Here is an 18,018-nt window from a genome sequence, read left to right as displayed (position 1 = left end):
CAGGAAGATCCCCCGGAGAAGGGCATGGCAACCCACTTCAGTATTCTTGCCTGGAGAATCCCATGGATAGAGGAGCCTGGCGGGCTACAGTCTACAGGGTCACAAAGAGTCAGACACAACTGAAGCAACTGAGCACGCATGCACAGGTTATGGAAAATAAGTGAATACTTCCATTCTGAGACACAGGGAGAAGGGTGCTGCTGTAAACCAGGAGAAAGCAGACTCTAAGAGCCCTGGATTTGGTCAGAAAGAATGAACTACTTTCGAGACATCTCAGCTTTGAAGTCCTGCACACCATCCCTTATATACGAGTCCAGGAGTAGACAGACTGTGGAAATGTGGGAATTATTTGTTTGGAGATGAGGGCTGAATCCAGGGAGGTGAGAGCTCAGCCTTGGGACAAACCTGTATCATAGGAGCCATATGGAAAAAAGAATGCATTGGAACTTGGAATTTGCTCCATTGTATCTTTTCTATAAATAGCCATACAAATATTAATGATTACTTTTGAATGCACAATATTTAATGGATATATTTTTGTGCTATATATTAAGTACCTAGATCTTTTCTTGATCTGTTTTCTCTCAATTGCTCAGGAAACAAGCAGCATGGAAGAGGGCGTGCCTAACTAGCTCACCTAGCTGCACCCTGAGTATGACCTGACCATTAACCTAAGTAACAGATAGGAAAATCGCAGATACCAAGCCTGGAAGGAACATATCTTCTCAAAGGCCGTTATAGCAAATGCAAGTTAACATAGATGTGACATACTGCCTCTTTTTGCTGGCTATTGCCTGTCCATGCCTTTTGTCCAATCTTCTCATCTGTCTTATAATCTGCTATCTTTTCCTCCCAACACACGCATATGAACACTGAAAACTGAACATCATATGAGACTGAAGAAATTATTAATATTTGTCATGTCCATCAAACAAAAAAGTAATAACTTGTATAAACTTTACAAATAATTGAGTAGCAAATTTTGCATTTCTTGGTTTATAAATAGAAATAAAATTGGGTTTTTAATAGGACACTTCAGTTTTCTTTTTCCATGAAGTAGGAGCTCTTGCAAAAAAATTTGACATTCCCTGCCTATCCCCACAGTAAACTTATAGACATATAAATCATGTTCAAAAGGAGGAATTAGTTGCTTGTTATGATATAATAGAGTTTCTGAAATACTCCTCATAGATGCTGCAGTGTGTCTAGACATGCTCATAGTTAATATTCTTTAGCAGGAATTAGGACTATCTTCATATGTTTATATGGATGTGTACAAAATTGATTATGATGGATACATAGCAAAATGCTGAGGTTTTACCATGCTTACTAATTCTACAACAGGTAGATACCTGATAGGAAGAACAATGAACAGACCTGTGGAACATAGCCTTGATGATTGCTATAGGAACAAATATTGTTTTGGCTCTATTCATCCAGTCAGCAAGGAATTACTGAGTCCCTACTGTGACCTCAGTACTATGAAAGTTACTGTGGTTACAGTGGAGAACAAGACACATCTCCACCTTCATGGAATGTAGAAGCCAGATGTTAAAAAAGTTGTTACAATAACATTCATGGAGATTGTTATAATTCAGGATATACAGGGCTTTGGAGGCACCCAGAAAAAAGACAACCTGGCCTAGAAGCTAGGGAGAGCTTCCAGAGGAAGAAGAAGGCATGACTTTTTAGGCTCCAAGGAGTCTGCTTTGAAGAAAGATAAAATGTTGCCGAGTTAGAGTTCTAATAAAAAATCTTATGTAACATGTAAATGTTAACCTAAAAGTGTATTGGATATTATCCTAGATATTAAAGCTAGAATAAGAGCTCCTAGTTAGTTTATATGAGTTTACTCTTAGTACACACACATGCACACACACACATATTTGTATAGATAGAGAAAATATGTGGAATACATATATACTTAGAAAGAGAGAATGTGTGTGTCTCTGTGTACACATGCATTGGCTTTAGAATAAGCCTTCTGGGTCTAAGTAATAGTTTCAGCATGATGTGAAAAAGCTGGCTTAAAACTCAGCATTCAAAAAGCTAAGATTATGGCATCCAGCCCCATTACTTCATGTCAAACAGAAGGGGAAAAAGTGGAAACGGTGACAGATTTTATTTTCTTGGGCACCAAGATCACTGCAGATGTTGACTGCAGCCATGAAATATAAAAGACACTTGCTTCTTGGAAGACAAGCTATGACAAACCTAGACAGCATATTAAAAAGCAGAGATATCACTTTGCACACAAAGATCCACATAATCAAAGCTCTGGTTTTTCCAGTGGTCATGTATGGACGTGAGATTTGGACCATAAGGAAAGCTGAGTGCTAAATAAATGATGCTTTCGAATTGTGGTGCTGGAGAAGATTCTTGAGAGTCTCTTGGACAGCAAGCAGACCAAACCAGTCAACCCTGAAGGAAATCAACCCTGAATATTCATTGGAAAGACTGATGCTGAAGCTGAAGCGCCAATATTTTGGCCACCTGGTGTGAAGAGCCTACTCAATGAAAAAATACCCTGATGCTGGGAAAGATTGAAGGCAGGAGTAGCAGGGGGCGACAGAAGATGGGCTGGTTGGATAGCAGCACCAACTCAATGCACAGGAATTTGAGCAAATTCCAGGAGATAGCGAAGGACAGGGAAGCCTGGCATACTGCAGCCCATGGGATTGCAAAGAATCAGACACGACTTAGCAACTGAACAGCAACAAATGATGTGACTTTAGGGAAGCTACTTAACCTAAGTCTTAGTTTTCTTCTCTGGTTATTTGGAATGGTAATGGTATTACTAGAAAATAGCAACATGTTTCATAGAGTTGTAGTGCTTGCGGTCAAGATTCAATAGTCAAGTATGAGGTCAGTGCACACAAAGTGCTCAATGGTGGTTAACTCTTAACACCCTTGTCCAACTTCCCACATCCCTGGACTGTTTTGTTTGGTTACTGCCTGCTTTGGAGAAGGTCGGGTTGTTGCCTTCTAGTTTTCTTCCACATAAAACATCTGGCAACTCCATCTACTGTGAGTGGCTACACGGCCCCCCAACGCCTTTGTCAGCAGGGACAATGAGCAGTCTTTCCTGCCCTGTGTGTGCTGCAGGAGAGTGATTTGGAAGCAGAAAGCCTCCTCCCTGCTGCACACTCACCCCCCACCTCCACCAGCCTCCACCAGAGCCCATCATTAAAGCTAACTTGCTGAGACTAATGATCTGCCTGCTAATACACTCCTTGGGGTGCTGTGTTCATTGCTGATGAGAGATGTTGGAAGAAAATCTGTTACCATCTCTTTTATTAAAGAATTTGTAAATCAAGGCATTTCAGCAGATTTGACAAGTGATTTCAAACTTACTAAGAAAAGAATGGAGAAGCTAAGAATCACCAGAGGGATCTGTTTTTCCTTTGCATGGTGGAGCCTTCATTGTGCAATAGTTTTTTTAAAATTGAAGCGTAGTTGACACACAATATTATTTAAGTTACAGGTGTAAAATATAATAATTCACAATTTATAGTTATTATAAAACATTATCTATATTCCTCATGTTGTACAATATATCCTTGTAGCTTATTTTACACATAATAGTTTGTGCGATAGCTTTTTATTGTGTGTCTTCTAAGAAGAGCTGTCCACAGATGGAGGCAGCCCATGCATTGTACTCCTGACTCTGACTCCCCTACACAGATGAGGACCTCTGATAATCCACTTCAGTGAGAGCTGACACATGAATGAAAAAGGGATTCAATGAAGTGATTTCAAAACTCAGAAGAATCTCTCGCTTCTAAGAACTTATGTATATGTGGAATAAATATATTTCATCAATACTATATATACCCCTAACAGATTTAGTCAACTACTTGTGAAAGGCCTTTATAAACTATACAGCACTATAAACATGCAATCATTTCTTAAAATAATAATTACCATTAAATAAATACTTAATATGTGCTAAGAATTTTGCATTCATTGCTTTATTTATTAAATCAAAGATAGATTCGGGGACATTAAGATAAGTCATTGCGCTTAAGCTATTTTAACCTTTTTGTATCTTTGACTGTTTTGTAACATGTACATGGTAATAATTTCTGGTACAGCATATACTTCCAACAGACAGGAAGCTTCATTGGACTTCTTCTGCTGGCTCTGCTGCTCTAAGTCACCCGGATATGTAGAAATGTGGCCTTGGGGTTTCTTCTCCTGCTGGCACACAGTCACAAAGAGTGTGTGATTCACAATTGTGTTTCTGGTCTTATATTCCAAGAAACTGCAGTGTTGCTTCCCCTAAGATTTGATTTAGAGGTTTGAACTATGCTTCTGAAAAAACACAAAAGGTTTGGGTGAGGTTCATGTTTCAAGGATGTTTTGGTGACTTTCAGGAGTTGCAGTCGTCATCGTAGAGGGTGAGTCCAGGAAGAGGAAGAATGAGTTATTTAATGTTGTTATCCTTTCCTAGATTTCACCTTTTATGGATGCTGCTCATAGCCCATTCACCAGGAAACTGGCAGCTCAAATAGCAGGCTTTCAGGCAGTCAGACTAGGACTGACAGCATTCTTTATGCCTCTCCATTCATAAATATCAACCCCCTAGGAAAATAACTTTGTAACTCAAAATTACCAGCATCCACTTTTTAACTGTAAGAACAGAAACCACCCAAATAATAAAGGAGAAATGTATAAACTTCAGCATTATTTAAGACACTAGTGTAACTCTCAATTTATTTTTCTTAGTTTTTGTGTTACATTGGAGTATAATTGATTGACAGTGTTGTGTTAGTTTCAGATGTACAGCAAAGGGATTCAGTTACACATATACATGTATCTATTCTTTTTCAAATTCTTTCCCCATCTAGGTTATTGCAGAGTATTGAGCAGAGTTCCCTCTGCTATACAGTAGGTCCTTCTTGGTTATAGCAGTGCGTACATGTCAGTCCCAAACTCCCAATCTAATTCTTCCCCCACCCTCCCCCCTGGTAACTGTAAATTCATTCTCTAAATCTGTGAGTCTGTTTCCATTTTGTAAATAAGTTCATTTGTATCTTTTTTTTTAGATTCACTTGTAAGCAATATTTTATGTTTGTCTTTCTCCATCTGGTTTACTTCCCTCAGTATGACAATCTCTATCTCCATCCATGTGGCTGCAAATGGCATCATTTCATTCTTTTTATGGCTGAGTAATATTCCATTCTATATATGTACCACTTCTATCTATAAAATTTTTGCCACACTATCATTATGCATACTCATTATAGAAAAGCAGAAAGATATAAAAAATGAAATAGTCTATGATCTAATAACCTTAGATAACCACTATTTTGGTATATTTTATTTCTAAGATTTTTCTTGTGTAGGTGACTGTGTGTATGTAATTTATATTTTCATACAGTGTATAAGTATGCATTTTCTTACTTTAGCATATAATAATGTCCCCCATGCCATTAAATTGCATTTGAAAATAGCTCACAGTTTGTTTTATTCTGATCATGAAATTGATGCAAGCACGAAATTGACATAAGCATGAAATTGATGTAATCCCAGACAAGCCCATCTTACGGCTTCCCTGGTGGCCCCGACTGTAAAGCTGTCTGCCTGCAAAGCAGGAGGTCCCAGTTCGGTCCCTGGGTCAGGAAGATCCCCTGGAGAAGGAAATGGCAACCCACTCCAGTACTCTTGCCTGGAAAATTCCATGGACAGAGGAGCCTAATAGGCTACAGTCCATGGGATCACAAAGAGTCGGACACAACTGAGTGACTTCACTTTCTTTCTTTCTTTCAATTACTTTTTAAAATTCAAACAATATGGAGAAGTATAGATAAAAGAATAAATGCAGAGAAAGAAGGATATCCTGCTATTTGCAACAACATGGATGGATCTTGAGTACATTATGCTGTGAAATAAGCCAGACAGAGAAAGACAAGTACCACATGGTACCATTTGTATGTGGAATCTAGAAAAGAAAGTCAGACTCATAGAAACAGAGAGTCGAAAAGTGGCTGCCAGGGACTGAGTATGGGGAAATAGGGAGAATTTGGTAAAAGTGTACAGACTTTCAACTATAAGATGAATATGGTCTGAGGATCTAATGTTTTTGTTGCTGTTGTTCAGTTGCTTGGTTGTGTCCAACTCTTTGCGACCCCTGGACTGTAGCCCACCAGGCTCCTTTGTCCATGGGATTTCCCAGGCAAGAATACTGAAGTGGGCTGCCATTTCCTTCTCCAGGGGCTCTGCTCTGACCCAGGGATCGAAGCTGCATCTCCTGCACTGCAGGTGAATTCTTTACCCCTCAGCCACTATGGAAGCGTGAGAAGCTAACATAAAACATAGTGACTGTAGTCGACGGCACTGTATTGTACAACTGACATTTGCTGAGAGAGAACTTAAACGTTCTCATAAAAGAAAGAAAGGAAGGAAGGAGGCAGGGAGGGAGGAAGGGATGAAAGAAAGAAAAATACGTGAGGTAATGGATGTGTGAATTAACTAGATGGGAGAAATCCTCCCACAATGTATATGTAGGTCAGATCATCACACATACACATTAAACATCTTACAATTTAATTTTGCAATTATACCTCAAGAAAGTCAGAGAAAAAGACTCTGAAATCACAAGTGCATATGTGTGTGTGTGTGTATGTGTGTTGCATTTACTTGATTCCAAAAATTCCTCCATTGGGATATGCTTCATTGGCTTAATAACAATCTTCTGGTGCAAAGTAAGCTTCATTAAATGAATAAATGAATTTTTTTCTAGCCAATTATAACAGACAAATTGCAAGCCTTTATCTTCAATATAACCATTAGAAATTGAATCTAAACTTATTTAAATTTTAGAATTAAAAATGAATTTAAATCACTTCCATACATCAGCAGTTATGTTTAATACCATAGTGACTTGATGCTTTTTATACCACATGTTCATTATCTTGACCTCTTTATTCTGTTTGTTGTTAATAGTTTCATTTGGGGGCACATCAAAAATTCCAGGCTTTTATCTGCATTCATATTCCCAAGTTTATTTATAAATTGCTAAAAGGTAAACAACTTTTCAAAAAGTCAGCCAAAAGTTGTCGACAGATACATTTTTAACACCAAAGTTATATATTCTTTCATATGCATGATTCAGTCATAACCGACTTGTCTCATCTTTCAAATTACTATGGTTTAGATTTCAAAGAATCTGGCAGTTTCTTCTACCTCCCATTGCATAGCCTGGTATATGACAGTTTATCGTCTGTATACAAATAACTTTTCACTTTATTACTGCATCAGATGAAATCTTTTTAAAAAAATATTTAAGGGGCAATAAGGGTTCAATTTCAGTCAAATTCAGATGTTTGACTCTGTTTATCCCCTCAATGTATAGAGAACAAAAAGCATGTTAATGTTTGATATTTTACTTTGTTGTAGAACAAACATAATAATTGCTATTTCTATCTTGACTTCTTTAAAAATAATCATTAATAGTAATATAATTGTTATAATACTGAACTATTATCTAACTTCATGGAATCTTTATTTTTTATTCACGTCTAATATTACAGTCCTCTTCTATATTGTAAGCTCCATAAAGGGAGAGGTAGGTACATCTCAGACATTTCTGTGAATCTCTCAGCATCTAGCACAATGCCTCCTTGTGCAGGAACTGCATTCAAATGAATCAAGAGATAAATATGCATTCAACCAGCTTCCATCTCCTATTAGTCCAAGCATTATATCAAGTAAATTGAATAGATGATAGCCACCCATGTAATACACAGAAAATTAAACATGCATGATAGGATTCACTGTTCTTATCGTAAGAGAAATTTAGAGTTGGAAGGAATTTGAAAATTTTGGTCTATCTCCTTGCTCAGTGAAGAATACCATTTGTGATATCATCTCCTTTCATTCTCTGCCTCAAAAGCTACTCAAATTCAGAGTCAACTCTAATTCAACAATGTTAGTAAAGCTCACCCTGACAAAATAACAGCAACAAAAACAAGATGTTTTTCAAGTACATACTGTCAACTACAAATAGGCACTTGCATCTACCTCTACAAGGAGTAAATTATGTGCTTCTGCAACTGCTGACTTTCAACACCCCCTGAAAGGAGTTCAGGGTGGAGAGCTGAGGCACTCTGTGCTCTGGGGAAAACTGGCAGAACAGGTCTTCAGATAGATATTTTATGAACCAATTCTTTTATTTTATGAACCAATTCTTGTATCTCCTCATATCTAGAAAAGCACTAAAATCCTTCATGGTAACATCTGCTCCCCCAGACTAGCAGAAGCCTTCTGCAAAAAAAATATGAGTTTGACTGCATATATTCGCCTTTCATGAAAACCACATATATACTGACCTTTCCCCTACCTCTTTGGAGCAGTTCCTCAGAGCTATCTGAAATGCTCTGATAGTTTTGAGAAATGTCCTCATTTTGCCCCCAAATAAAACTTAACTCATAATTCTCAATTTTGTGTGTGTGTGTGCGTTTTTTAAGTCAGCAGTACCATTTAAAAAATTTCACAAATTTTATCCCATTTAATGTCCACCACAAGATGCTTTTGAACTGTGGTGTTGGAGAAGATTGTTGAGAGTCCCTTGGACTGCAAGATCAAACCAGTCAATCCTAAAGGAAATCAACCCTGAATATTCATTGGAAGGACTCATGCTAAAGCTGAAACTCCAATACTTTGGCCACCTGATGTGAAGAGCCAACTCTTTGGAAAAGACCCTGATGCTGGGAAAGATTGAAGGCAGGAGGAGAAGGGAACAACAGAGGATGAGATGGTTGGATGGCGTCACCAATTCAATGGACAGGAGTTTGAGCAAACTCTGGGAGTCGGTGATGGACAGGGAAGCCTGGTGTGCTGCAGTCCATGGGGTCTCAAAGAGTCGGACACGACTGAGCAACTGAGCTGGTTGACAAGCTTTCAAGATAGATATTATTATCTATTTTATATTAAAGATGAGGAAACTGGGTCACAGTCAGATTAAATAGCTTATTTCTTGTCATATAGATTGTAAGTGGAGGAGCTGGGATTCACACCCACGTCTATAAGATTCCAGAGCCCTAGCAGCCTTTAAATCAAGGAGCAACATTTCCTGCTCTGCTCATTGGGCAATGAAAAACCTTCACAGTGCTGTCACTTGAACTATTGTCTTAAGCCCTTACTTGCATATGTTACTGTTACTAGTTTTTAGAAATGCTTATATCTTATTTTCTGGAAGTTTACATATCTGTGTCTCCAAATGTGTAAAAAAAATATGTAAAAATACTTTACAAAAAGTAAAGGCTTCGTAAATATTTGGCATATTCTTTCAAAACACCATGGATACTCCTTTCAAATCAGTTTATTTCTGTGTGAGAAAATTGCTCTTTCTGTTTAAAACTCCTTAGATTCCTAAAACAAAATTATAGAATCCTACTACACAAAGATTATGTAATCTATTGCCTTCATTTTATGGTTGAGAAACCTAAAGATAATTGACTTGCCCAAGGTCACAAAGCTATTAACTTGCAGATCCATGGCCATGAACTCTGGCTCCTAGAGTCACTGTCTGTTAATATTATTTCAGATATTCAAAAATAGTTTTGAGTCCCATCTTGGTCATCTTAGACCATGAGGTTTGAATTTTTCAGCATCTTAGACATTCTCCTAGTTTTAGCCCAGTTTTGCAATAGTCAAATTAACAAAGACTTTCTAAGGTACTGCAGGGAAACAGAAGCATTCATTTATTATTGATAGCATTTTCATTGAGTATAATCTTTATGTAAAATAATCTGGCATTCTTAGTAATCAAAAATTGATCTGCCTTATGGTTTGGTTGTCCCACTTTGTAGTAATAAAGCTACATCTTAAGAAAATAATTGAAAGAAAAAGAACAATTTATACAAAGATGTATTTAGAATAATTTCTACCTAGAAATGGCCAAACATTTGGAGAATGTTTTTTTTTAAGAATAATATATACTTATGGAAATGCTATGTAGGCCAGATAGCAATAAGGAAAATTATGTAATAAATGAAAAAAGTAAAAAAGAAGATGGCATAATTAATTGCAATGTATAAAGATGTGAAGAAATTAGAATTGTAAATTGTGGATCCTTTAAGGTAAAAGGGTTCTTTGTCAAATTTTGCTATTTCTCCTTTTCTGGCATTGTTGATTAAACCCACAGTAAGAACTGTGGTGCCCAGAAGTGAATGTAACTAGAGTATAGGGTTGTTGGAAGGATGGAGAGGAGGTGTGTCAAGAACAGATCTGGGCCAGGCTGCATGTCTCAGTCCATTCTGAATTCTATAACAAAATGCCACAGACTGCATGGCTCACAAACAACAAAAATTCTTGAGAACAAGGATTGTGTTTAATTATCTTTGAATCCCCAGCACCTACCACAATGCCTGACACATAGTAGATAAGCAAATGTTTGTTGAGAATCAATGCCCACATCCAATACATTGAAAGTCAAGGGAAGATAGAAAGCAGACACTAGAATGAACTAGAATTATCAAAGAAAACTTTGTTGAGGAGGGAAATATACAAAGGGTAGATCTTCACATAATCAGAGAAGAGGATGACAGTTACTGAAGGTAAAAGATAAAAAAGCATAACATGTAGTGTGTGATGAGGTGGGGAAAATTAAATGTGTTTTGTTTGATAGGAAGGAGAAGCAATGAATGTGTGACATAATTAAATACTTTGCTCATTAAAATTCTTCTCTTCAGTACTGTGTCCAGAGATTGTTAATAAAGGCAACAATCCTAAACTTAGTCCTTTTGGAAACCTCAAAGTGTACCAAAACCATATAAAAATGTTTCATTTAGACAAATTATATATTATAAACAATTTTCCAGGTGACTAGTAGTAAAGTATTCCCCTGCTAAGCAGGAGACAAGGGTTCTATCCTGGGGTCGGGGAAATCCCCTGGAGAAGGAAATGGCAACCCACTCCAGTATTCTTACGTGGGATATCCCATGGACAGAGGAGCCTGGCAGACTACAGTCCACGAGGTCACAGAAGAGTAGGACACGACTTAACAACTAAACAACAAAGAATATTATAAACAATATAGGGGGAAAACATGAGCTTTATAGGAGGGCAAATCTACATTTAAATTTTAGTTTTGCCTCTTAAGTATGTTATTAGGGCAGATCACTTAGCTCTTTGAGCTTCAGTTTTCTTTCTGTAAAATGGGACTATAATGCCTATCTCCCACTGGGCTGATGTGGGGCTTGAATACAGTAATTCTTATAAGATATTCAGTGCAGTGTTTGGTATATAGTAGATGCTTAGTATATGTGAGCACTACTTTTATTTTTAATAATGTGAATTGATGCATTGATGTGTGTGTGATAAGTCATGGTGGTTATTTGGGTTGCACATGTTTGGGGATAAGCACACTTGAGTCTCCTTGATCTGAGGTAATTGGAAATGGAAACAACTCAGAAAAAGATAATGTATAACATGGTGCCCCATGGCTGTCTGCCTTTTTAAAATGAAGTAATGACAACACTTTTGAGTCTGTTGGCAATAGTATGATGTGAATGCTCAAATAGGCAGCTAATAATTTCTTTACTAACTACCTGCTGTATAAACTGTCATGCAAATACTGCCTTATGATTTATGTAAGCAATGAAAAATCCCATGACTTTATTCTTATGCTTGGATTTTTTCTATGGTAGAATACCTAACTGAATTAGTTTCAAGTGTGTTTGTCTGTAAACCAGCCAAATATTTCCTTTTAAATACTTGAGCTCTATGTTGAATATATAGTTATGGTTCTTAGCACATTACTTTGTTTCAGTAATTAGATTCCATCCTATAATCCTATAATGAGGTTTTAGTTCCACATATACTAGGCTGTCTCCAATCCATATTAAGTGAAGATTTTTCATCTTATACAGGTTCTTCCAGGGGACCCAGCCCCCTAACCATGGGAGCCCAGGACACCCTCCCTGTTGCAGCAGCATTTACAGAAACGGTCAATGCCTACTTCAAAGGAGCAGATCCGAGCAAGTAAGCCTGGGGCTTAGTCCACTATATTCTCCAAACTCTATGCTATTCCGCGGGGAACACTCCACATATAATTATTTCATTCCACATCCTAAGACCAAAAACAATCTAGTCAGCAATAACAGGTGGCATACTTAGAATTAACTTAATTATGAATATTAACTCATAGCTTTCTTTAAAATATATATATGTGTATATATATATATACCCTCCTCATGCTGGGGCCCTTGGAGAAGTCAGTGCCCACAGGACTCCCCCAAGGCCCACAACTAGAGGCAAGAGGATATATATATTCCAAAAGGTCCAAAACTCTAATCTTACTACCCAGAAATCTCTGATTCAGTCTTTTTTGTAAGTTACAGGAAACCCTAACTCAACTCTGTCAACAATGAGAACATGTATTATCTCACAAAAGGAAATGTCTAGATCATGTCTTTATTGTCTTAGTCTTTCCTGGCTGAGAGTACTCACCTATAAACCGAAACAATGGTGCATTTGAATGAGAACCTGGAATAAAACTACCTTTCCATAAATACAGATTAGTAAGAGAATAAATTATATTAATTTGTAACCCTTGTTAAGTAAGGCAAAACTAGCCAAAAAATTGTAACTACAGCAAAGTAAAAATTTTAGAAAAAATGTACCATTCCCTATTTACATGAGCCTCATTTCACTTTTATCAGTACATCTTGACAATGGACTTCACCGCATGTGATGTAATTACTTTGCCTCTCTGTAAGGAGTCCCCTGGATGGGGTTCAGGAAGTCTATGGATCCCTTGAAATTATATTTCATATCTAATGTGTATGTCTGCATGCACATTTGTCCATAGAGGGTCTACGGCATTCATTAATTTTACAAAGAGGTCAGATTAAAAAGAAAGGTCAAGTGATTGTTAGTCTACATTGAAAACTAAACACTTAAGTCAAACTGGTTTTGAAGTGTGTGACTAATGCAATTCCAGGTCTGACTTTGAAGGATAAACAAAGGACTAACCTGGGAGAGGAAAGAATTGCTTTTTGTTTTTTACTTAAGCAGGGACTAGGGCTTAGAAAACCTTGGTATCCATGGAATAAAAGATCAGAAAAAAAATTAAATGTGCATATATTGTAGAGCACTGTACTGTTTTATAAAAATGTTATAAACAGTGATATTAAGGATAGCTAGGACTTGGATCTCTATATATTTTAAGTGAGAATCTATATGACTAATTGTTAATCCTCTTTACACTTCTGAAACTGTAGTGTTTTTTAGTCTAAATCTAACAGTATTATGCTGAAAAATTAATATAATGAGTAACTCTACTCCTATCTAGCACTGGGATCTATCAACTTCTCTAAATATCCTTTGAAACAACACTTAGGTTTTATCTTGGGCCCAGAGTTTTGCACAGAAGTACACACTGTGGACTCTGGAGTCTTAGTTCACTTGGGTTCTATAACAGACTCAGTTCAGTTCAGTTCAGTTGCTCAGTCGTGTCCAACTCTTTGCGACCCCATGAATCGCAGCATACCAGGCCTCCCTGTCCATTACAAACTCCCGGAGTTTACTCAAACTCATGCCTATTGAGTCGGTGATGCCATCCAGCCATCTCATCCTCTGTCGTCCCCTTCTCCTCTTGCCCCCAATCCCTCCAAGCATCCCTTGACTCACTGCTCTTTTCCAATGAGTCAACTCTTCGCATGAGGTGGCCAAAGTATTGGAGTTTCAGCTTCAGCATCAGTGCTTCCAATGAACACCCAAGACTGATCTCCTTCAGGATGGACTGGTTGGATCTCCTTGCAGTCCAAGGGACTCTCAAGAGTCTTCTCCAACACCATAGTTCAAAAGCATGAATTTTTCGGTGCTCAGCTTTCTTCACAGTCCAACTCTCACATCCATACATGACCGCTGGAAAAACTATAGCCTTGACCAGATGGACCTTTGTTGGCAAAGTAATGTCTCTGCTTTTTAATATGCTATCTAGGTTGGTCATAACTTTCCTTCCAAGGAGTAAGCATCTTTTAATTTCATGGCTGCAGTCACCATCTGCAGTGATTTTGGAGCCCAAAAAAATAAAGTCTGACACTGTTTCCACTGTCTCCCCATCTATTTCCCATGAGGTGATGGGACCAGATGCCATGATCTTACTTTTCTGAATGTTAAGCTTTAAGCCAACTTTTTCACTCTCCTCTTTCACTTTCATCAAGAGGCTTTTTAGTTCCTCTTCACTTTCTGCCATAAGGGTGGTGTCATCTGCATATCTGAGGTTATTGATATTTCTCCCGGCAATCTTGATTCCAGCTTGTGCTTCTTCCAGCCCAGCATTTCTCATGATTTCTCTGATGTACTCTGCATATAAGTTAAATAAGCAGGGTGACAATATACAGCCTTGATGTACTCTTTTTCCTATTTGGAACCAGTGTGTTGTTCCATGTCCAGTTCTAACTGTTGCTTCCTGACCAGCATACAGGTTTCTCAAGAGGCAGGTCAGGTGGTCTGGTATTCCCATGTCCTTCAGAGATTTCCACAGTTTATTGTGATCCACATAGTCGAAGGCTTTGGTGTAGTCAATAAAGCAGAAATAGATGTTTTTCTGGAACTCTCTTGCTTTTTCGTTGATCCAGCGGATGTTGGCAATTTGATCTCTGGTTCCTGTGCCTTTTCTAAAACCATCTTGAACATCTGGAAGTTCACAGTGCATGTACTGCTGAAGCCTGGCTTGGAGAATTTTGAGCATTACCTTACTAGCATGTGAGATGAATGTAATTGTGCAGTAGTTTGAGCATTCTTTGGGATTGCTTTTCTTAGGGATTGGAATGAAAACTGACCTTTTCTAGTCCTGTGGCCACTGCTGAGTTTTCCAAATTTGCTGGCATATTGAGTGCAGCACTTTCACAGCATCATCTTTCAGGATTTGAAATAGCTCAACTGGAATTCCGTCACATCCACTAGCTTTGTTCATAGTGATGCTTCCTAAGGCCCACTTGACTTCACATTCCAGGATGTCTGGCTCTAGGGGAGTGATCACACCATTGTGATTATCTGGGTCATGAAGATCTTTTTTGTACAGTTCTTCTGTGTATTCTTGCCACCTCTTCTTAATATCTTCTGCTTCTGTTAGATCCATACCATTTCTGTCCTTTATTGAGCCCATCTTTGCATGAAATGTTCCCTTGGTATCTTTAATTGTCTTGAAGAGATCTTTCCCATTCTGTTGTTTTCCTCTATTTCTTTGCATTGATCGCTGAGGAAGGCTTTCTTATCTCTCCTGGCTATTCTTTGGAACTCTGAATTCAAATGGGAATATCTTTCCTTTTCTCCTTTGCTTTTCGCTTCTCTTCATTTCACAGCTATTTGTAAGGCCTCCTCAGACAACCATTTTGCCTTTTTGCATTTCTTTTCCATGGAGATGGTCTTGATCCCTGTCTCCTGTGCAATGTCACGAACCTCTGTCCATAGTTCATCAGGCTGTCTGTCTATCAGATCTAGTCCCTTAAATCTATTTCTCACTTCCACTGTATAGTCATAAGGGATTTAATTTAAGTCATACCTGAATGGTCTAGTGGTTTTCCCTACTTTCTTCAGTTTAAGTCTGAATTTGGCAATAAGAAGTTCATGATTTGAGCCACAATCAGCTCCCGGTCTTGTTTTTGCTGACTGTATAGAGCTTCTCCATCTTTGGCTGCAAGGAATATAATCAGTCTGATTTCAGTGTTGACCATCTGGTGATGTCCATGTGTAGAGTCTTCTCTTGTGTTGTTGCAAGAGGGTGTTTGCTATAACCAGTGTGTTCTCTTGGCAAAACTCTATTAGCCTTTGCCCTGCTTCATTCCATACTCCAAGGCCAAATTTGCCTGTTACTCCAGATATATCTTGACTTCCTACTTTTGCATTTCAGTCCCCTATAATGAAAAGGACATCTTTTTTGGGTGTTAGTTCTAAAAGGTCTTGTAGGTCTTCATAGAATTGTTCAACTTCAGCTTCTTCAGTGTTACTGGTTGGGGCATAGGCTTGGGCATTTGCAGTCTCAAAAAGGATAGAATGATCTCTGTTCGTTTCCAAGGCAAACCATTCAATATCACAGTACTCCAAGCCTATGCCCCAAGCCTATGCTATAACAGATTAGGTGGCTTATAAGTAACAGAAATTTATTTCTCCAAGTTCTGGAGGCTGAAAAGGCCAAAATCAAGGCCCTGGCAGATTCAGTATCTGATGAGAGCCTGCTTCCTGGTCCATAGCAATCTTATAGAGTGGAAAGGGCTAAGGAGCTTTCTGGGTCTCTTACAAAGGCACCAGTCTCATTCATGAGGGCCCCACCCTTGTGACCTAATCACCTCCCTACAGCCCCACCCAAATACCATCACACTGGGGATTAGGTCTAAATGTATACATTTTGGACATGACAAACATTCAGTCTATAGCATTCTGGTTTCTCCCATGCCTTTTCTTTTTCATCTTCAAAGCAGAAAGATCATTTGCCACAACCACACATCAATAGAAATTAAAAGTTCATCATAGAGTATGCATTTGACCTGTTAGAGAAAACTAAGCATCGTGAGCTTAGTATACACACTTTATATACATAAATATGTGTTTGTTATGTGGACTTCTTCTTTGAATAAAGAATTTAGATGATTTTTTGTATCACCAGTTCTAAGGACTACTTATTACTGACCTATACCTTAGAAAACTCAGGGTGCCTTAAATTACAGGTAGAAACATACTCCCCAAAAAATGACTAGTCAAAATTGTGGAGAGATATCTATAATGGAGTGAAAAACACTGCGAATCAGACAAGAATAAGTTCTTTTTTGTACACTTACTAATTGGCTTTAATTCATTCATTTATCCAGAGAAATCTAATTTATAGTAAGGATACTGAAAAGTGAAAGTGAAGTCGCTCAGTCGTGTCTGACTCTGCGACCCCCTGGACTGTAGCCCACCAGGCTCCTCCGTCCATGGGATTCTCCAGGCAAGAATACTGGAGTAGGTTGCTGTTTCCTTCACCAGGGTATCTTCCTGACCCAGGGATCGAACCCAGGTCTCCCGCATTGCGGGCAGATGCTTTAACCTCTGAGCCACCAGGGAAGCCAGGTAGTAAGGATACTTCTGCCCCCTAAAATCTATTCTCAATATATCATGTCACCCCTTGGCTCAAAATCTTCCTAATTTGTTCAGAGTAAAAAACAAATGCTTCATAATGATGTATAAGTTTTGTCCTTCATGACCAATCCCAGTTGCCACCTCTCTGATCTTGTCTCTGTCACTCTCGTGCTTGTTCGTGCCCCTCTAGCTACTCTATTTTCCTGGCTGTTTGTCTTTCATCAGCCCAATCCCATCTGCATCTCTTTGCATCTGCTGCTCCTTCCACGTTAGTGAGATCTTCTCCCAGGTATCTGAGTGACTTGCACCCTCCCTTCCTTCAGGATTCTTCAGCAGATATATCAGAGACCCTTCTTGTCCATCTCTGTAAAACAGAAACTCTCCAACCCTGTCTGCTATCAGCACTTCCTTTCTCCCTGCCTCACGGTCTCTTTCTCCATAGCTAACATTTTACCTGTTTTCTCATAAATGAACCCTTTAATTAACGTGTTCCATGTTTTCAGGTTCACTGTCTGTCCCTTCTCCCACTAGAGTGTAAGCTTCATGAGAACTGGGACCTTGAGTATTTTGTTCATTGTTGTATCCTCAGTACCTAAAACAGGACCTGGCAAGGAGTACCCAACGCATATTTGCTGAACAAATTGAGTCAAATTACTTCACTTGACATTTACAGAATGTCTGCTATGTGGCCACCCATGTACTAGACAGTGGTATATTGGTGGTGAAGACAGTTGATATGGAAAATAAGACTTGCACATAAATATAATGCAAAGTCCATTATAGGAGGGGAATAGATATGGGACAATGGGTTTAAGAAGTCCTTAATAATAATCTTTTTTTAAACCCCAAAAAGTGGAGTAGCAGCCTACCAGTCACTTGTGGAACTGTCCCTATACAAGCTGGGTTCTTCATCTTGTTTCAGTTCCCCCAGCATGCTATGACAACTGA

The 18,018-nt window shown here is 38.4% G+C and overlaps 1 protein-coding gene across 21 annotated transcripts in view; it reads left to right on the top strand.

Annotated features, from left to right (window-relative positions):
- The window catches only part of SGIP1 (SH3GL interacting endocytic adaptor 1), a 229,972-nt gene that overhangs the window by 178,497 nt on the left and 33,457 nt on the right, over window positions 1-18,018 (top strand). For all 21 annotated transcript variants that reach the window (XM_070467995.1, XM_070467999.1, XM_070467996.1 and 18 more), the window contains one exon: window positions 11,877-11,988. In XM_070467995.1, coding sequence (XP_070324096.1) covers window positions 11,877-11,988 — 112 coding nt within the window. The remainder of the gene's footprint in view (window positions 1-11,876; window positions 11,989-18,018) is intronic.

Source organism: Odocoileus virginianus, chromosome 5 (genome assembly GCF_023699985.2).
Source record: "Odocoileus virginianus isolate 20LAN1187 ecotype Illinois chromosome 5, Ovbor_1.2, whole genome shotgun sequence".
Classification (NCBI taxonomy): domain Eukaryota; kingdom Metazoa; phylum Chordata; class Mammalia; order Artiodactyla; family Cervidae; genus Odocoileus; species Odocoileus virginianus.
Note: the sequence above shows the minus strand (reverse complement) of the source record. Positions and strands in the feature narration are given on the sequence as shown.